Genomic DNA, 17273 nt, shown 5'->3' on the forward strand with positions numbered 1-17273 from the left:
CGCAGCCATGAGTGAAATATGAACTTTTGGTGTTCACAAGGTGAAATATATTTTGATCTTACACTAAACTAAACAAATTTTCTTTTTATTATATGCAAAGAAACGTTTTAAAAAGACATAAAACCTAATATTGAATTAAAAGCGCGCCAAGTAATAATACAACGTGACGTCATTTACGACGTCACGTCATTAAGTTGGTACCCAGTACTGTGCACGCTGGCATTTCACTGAAACAACGAAATGGGCTTAAACTCAAAACAGTGAAATTATCAAAGTGGTAATTTCACTGTTTCAAACAGTGAAATTACCAGTTTTAAATCACTGATATATTTCTATAAACCATCGAAAAACATGTAATAAATTTCTATAAACCACCAAAAAGCATGTAAAAAATGGCTTTAATTTCCATGAACATATATCATATTGAGGTAAACTATTTTAGATATGAAATAATATGGCAGAATATGCAAGAAAAAATATCTGACATATGTTTGCGTTTCGGATCTAAATATCCGTCCCGAGGGGACCCGCCCATTGGGCGGTAACGAGGCTTAAACGGTAGATTATATGAATCTTACACCGGCTGCCTGTACAGACCAGTATATCTAGCTCGAGGGTAACTGTTTACGGCGGTAACGAGGCTCTGTCGAGTTTCCCCTAAACAGTTACCCGAGAGCTAGATATTCCAGTCTGTACCGACAGTCAGTGTTTGATTCTTTTTCTTGCATATTACATATCAATTATTTTCAGAACAGAAAAATCGAAAACTGATAAACTTGCCTTACATGGGGGTGTAAGACAGGGTTTTCTCAATCTCCTACGCTGTTATCTCCCCTTACAGGATAAGATCTCTGCCATCACAACATTTTCGTCAACATTTTTGACGATATGATTTTTTTCAATTTTAATGTTTATTTTAAAAAGTAAACACGGTTTTGCAAATGTTTTAAGACCGTTAGGTGTTAGTTGTGAACTAAAATAAAAAATAATTTTGGAAACATAAATATTATGAAAACAATTTTTAAAAATTTCAATACCGCACCGTTTATTTCCAAAACAATGACCCATCTCGAAAGAGAAATCATTCAAGTTATTATTAATTTCACTCTACGCTTTACAAAAATCTTTTTTTCAATCACATCGACATATTTGAGACCAGAGTTCAAGTTTTAAGGTCGCTGTTTATTCGAGATAAACATTTTTTTTCAACGATTTCATTGGCGTATACGCCATTTTTACACAATCATGTGATAAGACAATCATCACGTGATTTGTGTGAAGGCACCGACGCGTAACCGGTGCGCGGAGTTTAGGGTTTTCTAGAACCTGTGTAAACGGTAGATAATCCTGTCTGACATGCAAGAAAAGTTTAAATTTACTTATAGTAGCAGTTACTTTCATAAAATTACATGACTGGTACCTGACAAACGTAAAAATCATAAGGATTTACAAAATTTACTGTAAGGCATTAACTGATGTGAAAAAGTCTTGATGTAACTTTATTCAATTTATGTTATTTATTTTTTTTTAACTAACTTGTTACAAGTCATTAAGATAGAAATTAAAATGCATTGAGATGACATTATTTGCATTTTCTTGCATGTCAAACAGGATTTTCTTGCATATCAGACAGGATTATCTACCGTTTACACCGGTGCTAGAAAACCCTGTCTTACACCCCCATGTAAGACAAGTCGCGTGCTTTAAATGACGTCATTGCTGCGCGCCTTTTATGAATAAATCGCGTTCTTAGGATGACGTCACTTAACCGTTATGAATGAAGTTGTACGTTCATACGCTACTATAAGATAAAAATGCGTAATGAGAATATCAGTTTTCGTAATTTCTGTTCTGAAAATAAAATAATTGATAAATTATGTAATCTGCAAGAAAAAAGAATCACACACCGGCTGTCGGTATAAACACGAATATCTATATCTCGGGTAACTGTTTAAATAGCGGCAACTCGGCAGAGCCTCGTTACCGCCGTAAACAGTTACCCTCGAGCTAGATCTTCCGGTCTGTACCGGCAGCCAGTGTAAGATTTTTTTCTTGCATCTCAGACAGGATTATCTCCCTTTTACACCGGTGCTAGAAAACTCTGTCTTATCCCCCCATGTAAGACAAGTCGCGTGCTTTAAATGACGTCATTGACGCGCGCCTTTTATGAATGAATCGCGTTCATAGGAATGACATCATTTTTCCGTTATGAATGAAGTTGTATGTTCATACGATACTATAAGAAAAAAGGGCGTAATGAGAATATCAGTTTTCATTATTTCTGTTCAAAAAATAATGACATGTAATATGCAAGAAAAAGAATCAAACACCGGCTTGTGGTACAGACGGGAATATCTAGCTCTCGGGTAACTGTTTAGCGGAAACTCGGCAGAGCCTCGTTACCGCTGTAAACAGTTACCCTCGAGCTAGATATTCCGGTCTGTTCCGGCAGCCGGTGTAAGATTCTTATAATATTAATACACTTGTTACTATATATAGTAACAAAATTGCCTATGATATCAACTGATTATGACTGTCACGTGACCGATTATGAGTTGGCGGCCCCGGGCTTAGAACTCATTATCAGTCCGCTGAACATGTGCACAAACAGAAACAATGACGTCATATCTTACGTCATCAAACAGTTACCTGTAAAAGTTAAAGTAGGTTTTCAGCACGAATCGTTTGATTTTATTATGAGAGCTTAAGTGTATTTTGTACAAACACATTTTTTTACTATTGGAATTTAAAGAAATGATACGACAAATTTGTTCCGAAAAAAATTAAAATAAAACTTGCTTCTAGATTTTAGTGAACTTTGTACACACAAAAAGTAAACAACTCTGTAAAAAGTTACAGTGCTGTGTACAATAGAAATACAGACAGGAATTTCAACAAAAGAAATATCAAAGTATTTTTTTAGAAGTGCTACTTATAGATCTACCAAGTGTATTAAAGACATCAATACACGTCATAGTTGTGGCAGAAGGTGATAATCTGCCCTGAAATGAATAATGCCCTCGAGCTGAAGCCTTCCGGCTCTACTCTGCCGTGTATTCATCTCTTAATACTTCGGGATTTGAAAAACGTATCTGTTTGATGTACCACCAAATCTCTGCCATTTTTGAAATGAGAAGAGGTGTCTTTTTCAAAAAAAATACAAAACATGCGTGATATAAAATAATTCCTGCCATAATTGGACGTGAAATTCATTTAAATAATTATACACTTATTGTCCCCCGCCCTTTGCGAAGAAAAAGGGGGATATAGAAATAGGCTCCGTCCGTGTGTCTGTCCGTCCGCACGTCTGTCAGAAAAGAGCAAAAGAAATAGCTCATAAACCTGAAAAATGTGTACGAGCGCACGTCTGTCCATCCGTCCGTCACACTTTCGTGTCCGGACCATAACTTTGTCATTTATCAAAGGAATCTGAAATAACTTGGCACAAATGTTTGTTATAATAAGACGATGTTTCGTGCGCAACAACCAGACCCCTACCTCCAGGGTCAAGGTCGCACTTGCTCTATCAAGGTCAACATTGTCTTTTTGAGGGTATATGTCGTGTCCGGTCCATAACTTTCTTATCTTTGAAGGGATTTTGTAAATACTCGCATAATTGTTCACAATAATAAGACGACGTGTCATGCGCAATAATCGGTCACCTAACTCTAAGGTCAAGGTCACACTTGGAGGTCAAAGATTAACATAGTCTGTTATAAGGTATATTTTGTGTCCTGTCCATAACTTTTTCATAGATCAAAGGATTTTGTAAATACTTGCCACAAATAGTCACTATAATAAGATGACGTTTCAGGCTTAACACCTGCATCCCTACCTCCAAGTTCAAGGTCACTTTTAGAGGTCAAAAATTAGCATAGTCTGTTTTAGGGTTTATTTTGTGTCCGATCTAGAACGTCTTCCGGATTTTGAAATAACTTGACACAAATTGTCATAATAATAAGAGGATATGTCAGGTACAACACCTGCACCCTTACCTCCAAGGTCAAGGTCACACTTAGAGGTCAAATGTTAACAGAGTCTGTTATATGGTATATTTTGTGTCCCATACATAACTTCTTCATAGATTAAGGGATTTTGAATATACTTGGCACAAATAGTCACAGTGATAAGATATGACGTCATGCGTAACACCTGTGTCCCTACCTCCAAGGTCAAGGTCACACTTAGAGGTCAAAGATTTACATAGTCTGTTATAGTGTATATTTTGTGTCCAGTCCAGACTTTTTTCATAGATCAAGGAATTTTAAAAATACGTTGCACAAATAATCACGATAATAAGACGATATGTCAGGTGCAAAACATGGGTCCCTACCTCCAAGGTCACACTTAGAGGTCAAAGATTAACATAGTCTGTAAAAGGGTATATTTTATGTCCGATCTATAACTTCTTCATAGCTCAAGGGATTTTGAAAATAATTGGCACAAATAGTTACAATAATAAGACGATATGTCATGCACAACACCTGCATCCCTACCTCCAAGGGCAAGGTCACACTCAGAGGTCAAAGCTTAACATGATATATGTCATATAATAATTCTTATCTCGTTACGAATGACAATGCCCCTTTCTGTGTAGGTTGTAATGAAAATTTTACTGTCAAGCATTTTCTTCTGAAATGTCATGATTTTTCACAGACCCGTAACAGATTTTATAATGTAAACTCACTCAAAGAACTCTTTAATACAATTCCATCAAAAAACATCATCGATTATTTGAAAGAGATAAACTTGTATTCAAGGATCTGATTGGCTCTTTTTATTATCATTTACAAAGTTTTACATAATATTTTAAGCCTATTATAGCATTCGGCACGATATGGCCTTTATGTGTTGACGTGCCGTAAAATCCAAACAAACAAACAAATTAACATGATAGATTTTTAAATTCCGTGTTTCATTTTTATTTCTTTAATAAATGTATTATTATTATTGTTGCATTTGCAGATCTAGCATTGATCATTATTTTGGACTCCATACCTCAATCGTTTGAAATAGCACAATTTTACGCTTCATATAAAACTTCCCCGAGGCGGGGGACGTTGGTAACTCTGTTACAAATTCTTGTTCTTATAATATGGCATCCATCTTTGAAGCCGTTTCATTTTTTCCAGTGGTGGCAGATTGACACAGCCTGAATTCCTTTCAATGCGAGTCTTTTCTGCAACATTCAACATAGAAAAAACTATAATTAATCAATTCAGAAAGGCTAACTCCGTTTAATAACACTAGAAATAGATTAAATCCAGATTTTAATGGGACCTGAACAGATCATATCATATGAGGATTTTGATTTAATTAGATGGGAATATGTGTGACATGTAATCTCTACAATTATCGACACATAACGCTAGTTCATGGATATGTTGATATGTTATCTAATGTATTATTACACACAATACACATCATACATATCAATATAATTTATTATTTTAAGAACAATATCCTATGAGACAAATAATTGAATATAAAAAATAATTATAATAAATTGAAACAATATTCTAACACTCCTCGTGATTTTTTCACTATAGACAAAGAAGGAAAAACCGGTGTTAAGCTGCCAATAAACACTGGTTAAGGGCCAGACGTAATCTCCGCTTAAAAAAATAACATAAGTGATCTTCTTTATATTATCTCGATAAAATCGAAATAATATCGGTCTGAGCGGTGTTTATCGGTTATTTTACACCGGTTTTCTTGTTTTGGTGCGAAAAAAGTAACCACTCAGGCCTACAGCCTTCGTGGTCAATTCCTATGCATCAACACTCCGAACCGGTGTTAAATATACAAGTAGTCCGTCACCAGTGTTTATTGGCAGATTAGCACCGGTTTTATTCTTCTTTGTCTATAGTGACAAAATCACAAAGAGTGTTAGAATATACTATAATGCACAAAGAATCAATATCTATTTCCATTCTAACACGTCAAGAAAAATATTATAATTATTATATAGTTGGACTTTAGGTTTGTTGGTTAAATTTGTTTTTGCCTCAGTTTCCAATAGAAACGTTCTTTAAAAGGCTTTTCCAGCGTGTGTAGAAACATTTTGAGAATAACAAATTTTGAAATCGTTGATAAAACTTTGTTTGTTTATTTTATTTCACTCTATAATTTCCAAGCGAACTCCAAAGTATTAATAGTGAAATAAATTTGAAATTAAACTCGTTAATTTGCGACATTGAAATAGCGTTCTTGATGTTAGTGCTGTTTGGCGCTACATTTTGACGTCATAAAAATAACGACTGAATTTAAGATATTCGTGTTTGGATTCTTTTTCTTAGTAAGACCATTTTCTTACATTCTAGATAGTTTTCACAACGAAAAAAATGTTTTTTTATTTATCAGATTTTTCAAACAAAATGGTGCCGTCAATGTGTCGGTTTGAAAATACAAAGGGAGGTAATAAGAACGGCGAGTCCATTGTTGTAGAATAATGCACGCTTCCTTCTTTGTTTATATAGAAAAAATGCGATAGTGTTAGAACATAAAATATCACTAAAATTCATTCTTATTGATTGTATTTTTATTATCGATCCCAAAGTGCGGTCGTTTCAAACTTGACACCAAAGTGCGTAACGCACGTTAGGGCTGGACCCCAAAGTACCTAACGCACTTTTGGGTCGGACCCCAAAGTGCATTTGACCCCAAAGTGCGTTGTTACACTGCTTTATTTGAACTTTGTGACTAGTCTTTGCTACATGCATTTTATCTTCCAAGCACAAATTGATAGTTCTATTTCATTTATATCTATCTAATATTTTCATTCAGTAAAGAATAACTTTGTTGTTTTGTTCTACTTCCTGTATAAGAATATTTTTTTAACCAATTATTCTTAATCATTTGCCATTTCTCGTCCGAATAAGATTAAAATTTCCTTTTAAATTGAAACCTTGGTTAACAAATAAAGAAACGCGCGGGATATAGAACTGTTTTCTCTCTGTTTTCAGGACATATGCTTTGACTGAAGGAGAAAACGACAGACACACTGCCACAGTTAATAAACTGTTACAATACACCTCTTTTTTGTTAAACGAGGTAATATCTGATTTCCATATGTCTTATTTATCTCTTGGAAAATTACTTTTATCCTTATTGCATCGTCTGTGGCAATTCTTTGACAATTATTTCTTAATTAGATGCGTTCAAGTTCATTGCTGAATTTATTGAACACGTTGAGCCAGAGGCTCGCATAATAATATAGTTTTATTCAACTCGTGCAATAAATTCAGTATTGAACTTATACACATTCAATATTCTCTATATATTTCACCGAGTAAGTACAAAAAGGAATATTTCACGAGTGGCACAGTGAACACTTTTTGTGCTCACGAAGTGAGATATATTTTGATCTTACACTAAAATAAACACATTTTCTTTATATTATATGCAAAGAAACGTTTAAAGAGACATTTTAACCTTATACTCAATGAAGTTGTGCCAAATAATAATACAACGAGACGTCATTAAGTTGATTTCCAGAACTATGCACACTGGTATTTCACTGAAACAACAGACATAAATCGAAAACAGAGAAAATATCAAATTGCCTATTTTACTGTTTCAAAAAGTGAAATATAATTTTTATATTTCACTGATACATTTGTATAAACCACCCCAAAACATGTAATAATTTGTTATCAAAATATTTTAATTAAGAAAAGGTAGTCCGAATAACTTAAATCTCTGTCAATGACTATTATTCATTTTAAGGCAACATCTTGGTGCTCCTGTCTATTTTATGTTCAGATCAACTCCCACACTTGATGTTTAAAGCTGCAGATGAGCCAAAAATGTCAAGAAAATTAAATATAATATGAAGAAAAATGTTCATAGATATTAAGAAAAGTAAAATAATCAATATTAAAGTAATATTTTAAAGTAAAGTGCGGTTAATAACTGATCAAAATTATTTTTTCTGCGTGACTTATTCATTAAGGACAAATTGTGCATATTTTGACTTATTTTTGGTCATTTACGTGTACTGTTAGTGCCGTTTGCAATGAGTAGATTTTCTTTGTTCACTTCATAATATTTCACTTTCAAAGATACTTTCAAAATAATCCTTATAATTAGCATGCAGCATAGCGGTTTAAAGCTTTAGCAAGCCATCTCTGTTTCATTAATAACAAACGACATACATTTATTCATACACTTCTTATTATAGCTACATTGAATGGTATATTTGGTGTCTCTATATTGTCATGTTTTATATTCGGAGACGGAACCACCTTAAATTTAGCAAATTTCACTCATTTAAATGGCACATTAATCAAGTACCTTAACAGGGAATTTTAACATGTGCTATATTAAAGAAATAATATATTCAAAACAGTGATCTAATCGTTGAATAAAATCACTGTTTGGAGTTTGGATTCGAGGAATTATACTACGAGGGCGAAGCCCGAGTGATATAATGATACGCATCCAAACGACAAACAATGATGTTATCAAACGATAAAGTCACCTATTTGAATATATTATTTCGATTCTAACACGACATCAACAAATAAATACTGCCGTACCTAATATTAAGCTAAATTGCGCTTGAATTGTTTCCGTACTTATTTTCAATGCGTCACATTTTTAGTGGTTAAGTCACATGCATAATGATAACGTCGCATGTCTAAATATAGAACGTCAACACTGATTTTATTGCATATTCTAACATTCCTGATGATTTTGTCAGACTCACTATAGACAAAGAAGAAAAAACCGGTGTACTGCGAATAAACACTAGTTATGGACTACTTGTATATGAGCCTCTTATGTTTTCTCCCTCGATTATATAGTTTACAAAGCCTTTAAAGCAACAATAAAAAAACATTGTAACTAATATTTTCAGTTCTTATAATGTTTTCTTTTTCATACAATACTAAAATAATATCTCACGTATAAAGCCACAGATTTGATCCATATCAGTTAATAAATATTTTGACACCCGTAAGCAGCGTAATGACTAAGTACACAACTCATTCATGAACGCAGAATGACATCATTTCAAACATACAAGAACGATTAATCAAACACTGATGCAAACACAATACAATCCAGTCTGAGACGTAAGTTTTTATTGTTGAAAACTTGATTAATTTTTTTAAAATTATTTTTTGTTTTATATTTTCTATATTTTAACAACAGAAGGATGCGAAATCGAACAGCGTTATAAGAAAATCAGCACCGGAAGTAATCTCCGCTTGAAAAAAATAACATTAGTGATCCTCCCTAATTTCTCTTGTTAGAATCGAAATAATATCTGTCTGAGCGTTGTTTATCGGCTATTTAACACCGGTTTTGTCGTTTTGGTGCGAAAAAATTAACCACTCAGGCCTACGTCTTTCATGGTCAATTCCTACGCATGATAAACACCGCTAAGACCGATATTAATTCTTAAATAACATACACTTTTGGTTCTTTTATATTCAATAGGGAACAATGCGGGTCGTGTTAGAATTAGCAATATATTACATTTTTCAGATTGATGTACGATATCAAAGTATGAAAGACTACTCGTATACAATATCCTGTCTTTTTGCTGGAATTTACATAGCTGATGTAAGTGTTCATAGGGAACGAACCGATTAACTCTTCTTGTTTTTTACAAGGTTTAATAAATGACGACAATCTACAAATTGAAGCAGCCCTTACAAAAAAGAAACTAGTAAGACTTGTACGATATGATATTAAATTGCCTAAGTGACCAATAATCTTTATTGTTCTCTACTTAGACGAAATTAACCATAAAATCCTAAGCCAACACAAATTTTCAAATTAATATATTTTCAGACGCATTTGCAATTCATCCCTTTTGTGTGGCAGCGTGGCCGAGTGGTTAACGCGCCGGACTAGTCTTAGAATTTGCTGACCGTTTTGGTTCTAACCCTGTCAGGGGCAAGCCGTTGTTTCCTTGAGCAAGAAACTTTATGTACATTCATTGCTTAGTAATGGTTGGTTTAAGGAACGGATTCGAGAGTGCTACTATTAGCTTATAGCTTCCAACACAATCGAACTAAAATAAATTTGTATAAACTTAATTATTCCTTTTGTGACATATTAAAAAAAGGATGTTTCAAATGTTATTACATATACACATGCATGTAAAATAGCCCTGCCCTTTCTGATATTTGTTGTGTAACGATAACCTGGATTAAATTCATGTATAAGTTACCGGTAGGAAGTTAGCAGTGGCAGTAGCAGTAGCAAATTTATAAAACGTGAAATTGGCAGTAGCAGAGCAGTAGCGCAGCAGTAGCAGTAGCACAACAGTTGCATTAGCAAAGTTATAAAACGTGAAGTTGGCAGTAGCAGTAGCACAGCAGTAGCAAAATTATAAAACGTGAAATAGACAGTAGCACAGCAGTAGCAGTAGTACAGCAGTAGGATTAGCACAATTATAAAGCGGGAAGTTGGCAGAAGCAGTAGCAAAATTATAAAACGTAAAGTGTGTCCGAGAATTGGTTGCAGACAAAAGAAATGCAACGTGTTCCTAGAAGTCATAAACGCCATTGGCTATACAACATTACTGAAAGTCTGCGAGTGTCACAGAATCTGACAGGTCCTTAGAAGGCTGAATAGACATTATCTGCATTGGTACCAAAATCTTTAAAGTCTGCGAGTATAAAACATTTAAGTCGCAGGTTAATGAAAAAGTCACTTTAATGTCCCTAGAAGTAAAAAAATCATTATTCTTATTGGCACCAAAATACCTGAACGTCTTCAAGTGCCTCAGACGTGCCTAGAAGTCGGACATGTCAATAAAACATTGGCAACAATAAACCCTGATTTATGCGAGTGTTCCAGAATCAGTCTGCTACTGCTGTGCTGCTACTACACATGCCAACTTTACGTTTTATAATTTTGTTACTGCTACTGCTGTGCCACTGCTACTGCCAACTTCACGTTTTATAATTTTGCTACTGCTGTGCTACTGCTACTGCCAACTTCACGTTTTATAATTTTGCTACTGCTGTGCTTCTGCTACTGCCAACTTCACGTTTTATAATTTTGCTACTACTACTGCTGTGCCACTGACACTGTCAACTTCACGTTTTATGATTTTGCTACTGCTGTGCTACCGCTACTGCCAGTTTCGCGTTTTATAATTTTGCTACTTCTGTGCTACTGCTACTGCTAACTTCACGTTTCCTACTGCTGCTACTTCTACTGCCTACTTCCTATTTGGAATTGTAATGGATATTCCCGCACAACCTGTGTATGAGATATAATATATCTGCAATTATCAAGCGATGCTCCTTCTGTAGAAAGTCATTTCTCATAATGTAATAGTATGCATATTCCTACGAATCATGTGTCATATGTATCATATATCCGCATGTATCAAGCGATGTGCCTTTCATAGCAAATTATTGGCGTCCGCGCCGAAGCGCGGCGCCCTTATGGAATGAAATCAGATTTTGTGAAAGGGCGACAGCAACTTCTCGAGCCTTATAGTCGGTCATGATAAAAGCCGATCATTCCGATCGGTATGAGGGTGCTTGATTAAAAAAAATGTCTCGATATGTACAATGAATAGCGAACTGGATAATTTCGCAATGCATGAAATAACCTTTTCCGTCTCTTCGGTTTTTTTTATTTATCATTTTGTAGGACACAGTGGGTTATTATGGTATGTTAAAATAGAATGATGAGTTGATGACCTAAACATTCCGAAAATCTATTTATAGAGGGATGTACTGCTATCGGTAATTCCCGGTCTCTCCCGGTCTATTTTGACCGGGATTTACTAGTGACTGGCGAATAGTATCACACGTTTATTGTCCGGTCTCTCCCGGTTTTGGAGTAGATGTTTGATATCGTTACAGAACAGAACAGATATTTTACAGATAAATAAGCTTTTTTCCCAAAATGAATGTTTGCCACTTAGTTTGGTTACAATAATTAATAAACATAGATCAACTCTTAAATTTATTGATTATTATTATACATAAACATACAATTCGAAAAAAAACCCACAACAACAACAATAGCATGTTTCATTTTATCTATATGAGATAAAAACAATAAATATGTACAATAATTGAGAAAAAAGGTACATTGTTATGGTATAAATATGACACTATCAACTTTGAAACATTTTACTTAATTTGTTATTCGTGTTTAGTAAAGATGCCCAGGAATTATTCAAAGTTGCAAATTAGATTTTATAAATTATTCAATTTATTGATAATTTAAAAAAAATGATAAAGAAAAATACAAATGTACATGTACATGGTTTAAGAATAAGCAATATTATATATTGAAAGATTAAGCATATTTTACTGACTTTTTCCAGTTAAGTTTTCACTTATAATCGTCTGTCAATATGACAATTGAATTCTTAAAATTTATTTTACAATTTTAATAAAAAAAGAGTAGTAAACGTTAAAACTCAGTATTAAAATAGCACATAAAACACGAAAAAAGAGAGGAAAACAATATTCATAAAATCTGTATTTTTTATATTAAAATAGATATTACAATTATTGTATTCTAAACATGCGCAACATGATCAACATGGTAATATAACCAGTGTCATATTTTTACTAAGTGTGAACAGATACCTTAAGAGGGGGTCTTCGCTAATAGCGATAACATAATAAGAGACAATTCCACAAGTGTGGTGTTGATCATGCGTTACACATATGGATTATAAATGATTGTATACATGTATATCCGTTGCTATTAATAATTACGATCATAAAGAAATAACAAGTAATATTCTAATCTCGAGCATGCCAATTAAAGTTCATAATGAACAATGTCTTTCGTCCGTTCATTCTGGTAAAAACCAAGTAACCATTGAAAAGTTTATAAGAATATCTTGTCATCATAATATGTCTACTTGCTTGGACGCCCTTTGATGCTTTGCATCAATGCTTTTCTTGTGTATTATATTGTAATACATATTCCCGGGAATCATGTGTCACATGCATCATTAGCCGCAGGTATCATGCGATGCACCATTTGTAGAAAATCTTGTCTTATATTGTTATGAATATTACAACACAGCATGTGTTATATGTATCATGCATCTGCGGTTATCAAGCGAAACCTTAAATATTTGTAGAAAATCATGTCTTTTATTGTAATGACTATTACCACACATCATTTGTCTAATGTATCTTGTATTTGCGTGTATCAAACGAAACACTATTTGTAAAAAACCATGTCTCATAATGTAATTGATATTCGCATCATGCGTTAAATGTATCATATATCCGCAGGATCCAAGCGATTCCAAGTTTGTAGAAGATCGTGTCGTCAACGATGCAGGAGAAGCAAATGGTAACTTAATACTAAGTGATTTCATTCAATGGGGAAAGGCTTCAATAAGTCATTTTAATTATGACCATGCTGCTTTGCTTACAGGGTATGGAAAGGTTTCTTCTTTTTCCTCTTATATTTAAGAAATAATATATCCCAAACAGTGAATTTATCGCTCAATAACATCACTGTTTGAAGTTCGGATGCAATGAATTATATCACGAGGGCGTAGCAAATAAAATGCTGCCGTACGTGATATTTAAAGCTAAATTGCACCTGAGTTGCGTTTCACTAACGCACTTTCGTTATCAGAAATCAAGTTTGAACGTAACTGTTTGCGTAAGCAGAACTTACGTTATATTTTCGCTTAACTAAACTTTCTTAGCTATATTTATATATGCTTTTGTGTAGGTTTAAACGTAAAGTAACGCTCACTTACTGTTGGCGTAAGTTGCACGTTCTGTTTAGTGAAACGCAACTAACGTAAATTTACGTTTTGCGTAAGTCCAAATTTACGATAAAAGATACGTTAAACTTACGTAATGTTAGAGAAACGCTCGTCTGCTTTGTTTCCGTACATATTATCAACAGTGATTTTATTGCATAATAACACACACTTTCGGTTCTTCTATGTTCAATAGGGAAAAATACGGGTCGTGTTAGAATTCTCAATATTTCATATATTTCTATAAGTATATAATAAAAAATACTATTTTCTAAATCGACCTTAATTTTCATTCAAAATTTTGATAAAATAATAAAAAAAAAATGACAAAAAAAAACGCAATTACTGATAGAAGGAGCCTTGTTGAAGAAGTGTGTTGGTAATGTAGAAGGGTTGCTTAGGAAATAGATATCAATTCTGAGTGCATTGTTGTAGAATAATGCACGGTTTGAGTTCAAATGCGTAGTAATATAATCACGAAGGCCGATAGGCCTGAGTGATTAATTACAAAGCATTTGAACGAAAAACGTGCATTATTATACAATAATGCACGAAGAATTAATATCTATTTCAATTCTAACACGTCAAGAAAAAGTATAATTATTATTATAAATTTGGACTTTATGTTTGGCGGTTAAATATGTTTTCGCCTCAGAGTTTCCAATAGCGTTCTTTAAAGGCCGTTCCAGTTGGTTGAAAAAAAAAACTGTCGTTAAATCTACCGTGTGTAGAAACATTTTGAGAATAACGAATTTTGAACGTTAATAAAACTTTGTTTGTTTATTTTATTTCAGTCTATAATTTTCCAAGCGAAATACAAATTATTAAAAGTGAAATAAATGTAAAACTTAACTCGTCTGCGACGTTAAAATAGCGTACTTGATTTTGATTGTTTTGCACGTGCTGTTTGGCGCTACATTGTGACGTCACGTAAACAACACTTTAAACGTCTGTACAGCGTTAACGACTGAATTAAAGATATTGATGTTGGGATTTATTTTCTTAGTTAGATCATTTTCTATCATTCCAAATAGTTTTCACAACAAAATTCGACAAAAAATTGTTTTTATTTATCAGATTTTTCAAACAAAATGGCGCCCTCAATTTGAAAATACACAGGGAGATAATAAGAACGGCGAGTGCATTGTTGCAGAATAATGCACGCTTCGGGCCTTCTTTGTCTATATAGAAAAATTTCCGATAATGTTAGAATTTGAATTCACGTATGACTTGTACATGCTCACTCAGTATCTTGTAGTATTTTTGAAAAAAAAATCAAACATTTTGAACAAATCTTTTCGAATTCAATGTTAAATGTCGAATTATACTTAATATTGGTGCAAGTAATGTACTCGGTAGCTTGCACTTTATAGTACCGCCCCATGAATAGGCTCAATAAAACCTCGCTTGCATGATTTTCAATTTTGCCGTTTAAGACGTTCTTTATAGATTCTGTTTCTATATACTTCATCAATAACGCAAAGATTAATCCTAAAATATGTCAATTAAGCGACATTATTTACAATAGTATTTGTTTATCAAATAATTCATTACTGTTAAATAAATATTATCAAATGCAAATGAAGGTCTATGTCTTATACTGTAAACCATTGAATGAAAAATTGGGTTTTCAGGAGAAAAATCATCATGTGGTCACAATTTTAGATCTAAATTAAATATGATAATATATATTTACTAGAAGCGGTTTTTGTTAGTAAGTACACCACCGAAAGTTAAACTTATGGACTTACAAAAAATTTAAATGCATCGTTTCCCTAAATTTTGATTATTTCAAGTAAAAAATCGCCATATAATTAGAATGTGTGTTGTCTGAAATGACAAATGCGGTTATGTTTGTGCTGGTTAACCCTAATTCGATAAGAAGTAAACAGATTCTAGTTCATAGTCTCTTAATTTTTATTGATATTTTGTTTTCTTTATATTTATTTTAAGGAAAGATATCGGATTTATACAAGATGGTAAATTTACTAATCGTCTATTAGGTAAGCACACTAATACATACTAAAATATTGATTTGTTTCAATTAAATCTTATCATTTTTGTGTTTCTCAACACAACTGTGAGACTGTTATATAACTATATTTCAAAATACTCAAGTCCTGTTTACATTAATATAAGCAAATTATGAATCAGATTGTTTCAGTTTTCAATGTTCGGAACTGGTAACACCGGTGCTTGGAGGAGTCGGGGGGGGGGGTAGCATGCATTTACTATTTCTGTTCGTGAACAGGCTTACCAATTGTGAATCCGAGCCTGCAACTTTTTTCAAATTGGGCATGTTGAGTGTTCTGTAAGGTTTTTAAGTTTTCTATTTCATAAATCAATACATCTGCTTATTCTTTTTTGAATGAATTTTCTTATAAAAAGTTATGATTCGTACTTTAAGGTGCGTTGCGTATTTCTTCCGGAGTTTGTGGACCATATGGATATTCTGTCAATGAAGTGACAGCATTCAAACCGACGATGGCAATAATTGTCGCACATGAGCTTGGACATAAGTAAGTCAATTACACTGTCACTTGTTGTTGTTTTTTCTGTTAGCATTTTGTAGAAAGTGATAAGTTAAAGGATTTCGTCGGAGTCAAGTGATACAGTGTCTTTAAGAACCGCACTAAATGTAACTCAGCTTTTTCTTGCATATCAGACTGGATTATCTACTGTTTAAACCGGTGCTAGAAAATCCTGTCTTTCACCCCATTTAAGATAAGTCACAAGCTTTAAATGACGGTATATTCGCGTGCCTTGTTGAATGATTTGCGAAGTTGTAAGTTCATACGCTACTATAAGAAAAAAGGGACGTAATGAGAAAATCAGTTTTCGTAATTTCTGTTCTGAAAGTATTTGATATGTAATATGCAAGAAAAAGAATCAAACACCGGCTGTCGGTACATACGGGAATATCTAGCTCTCGGGTAACTGTTTAACAGAAACTCGGCCGAGCCTCGTTACCGCCGTAAACAGTCACCCTAGAGCTAGATATTCCTGTCTGTACTTGTAGCCGGTGTAAGATTTATATTATCTGGTCGTTTTCCAATTGTTTATTACTCGAAAATTAAAAAAAAAATGTTAACTATGAAACTGGTTATAATAAATAGTAGAATCGTTTGAATCTTGTTATCATCCATGCAACATAACATTGTTGAACTTCATAGAGTGGTCAGCTACATACTTTATTTCATTGTTTAATATTTTTCTCATTAATCGTTTCGTTTCGGTTTAAGTCTCGGAATGGAACATGATGGTGATACAAATAGCTGTCCAAATGGAAATGTCATGGCACAATATTTTCAAATAACCAAGGATTCATCCACGAACAAGAAATACTGGCAGTTTTCGTCTTGTTCACAGACATATCTTGACTCTTTTATCACCAAATTAGATCAATAGTAAGTTTAAAGTTAAATTATTGGTGAATATGATTAATTATCTTTATTTCATGCTTTCAAGTGTTTTACTGTAATAAATCAGATGAATATATTCTGATAAAGCACTAGTGAAATAATAAGATATATTTTTCACTGTAGCCGGA

General features: G+C 33.5%; 1 protein-coding gene across 1 annotated transcript in view; it reads left to right on the forward strand.

Annotated features, from left to right (window-relative positions):
* The window catches only part of LOC132746533 (A disintegrin and metalloproteinase with thrombospondin motifs adt-2-like), an 80197-nt gene that overhangs the window by 25057 nt on the left and 37867 nt on the right, over nt 1-17273 (forward strand). The window contains exons 4-9 of the mRNA XM_060735718.1: nt 6966-7053; nt 9493-9570; nt 13239-13384; nt 15677-15726; nt 16131-16242; nt 16966-17130. Of these exons, the coding sequence (XP_060591701.1) occupies nt 6966-7053; nt 9493-9570; nt 13239-13384; nt 15677-15726; nt 16131-16242; nt 16966-17130 (639 nt within the window). The remainder of the gene's footprint in view (nt 1-6965; nt 7054-9492; nt 9571-13238; nt 13385-15676; nt 15727-16130; nt 16243-16965; nt 17131-17273) is intronic.

This window comes from Ruditapes philippinarum, unplaced genomic scaffold, assembly GCF_026571515.1.
Source record: "Ruditapes philippinarum isolate M1 unplaced genomic scaffold, ASM2657151v2 ctg8904_1_1_1_1, whole genome shotgun sequence".
NCBI lineage: Eukaryota > Metazoa > Mollusca > Bivalvia > Venerida > Veneridae > Ruditapes > Ruditapes philippinarum.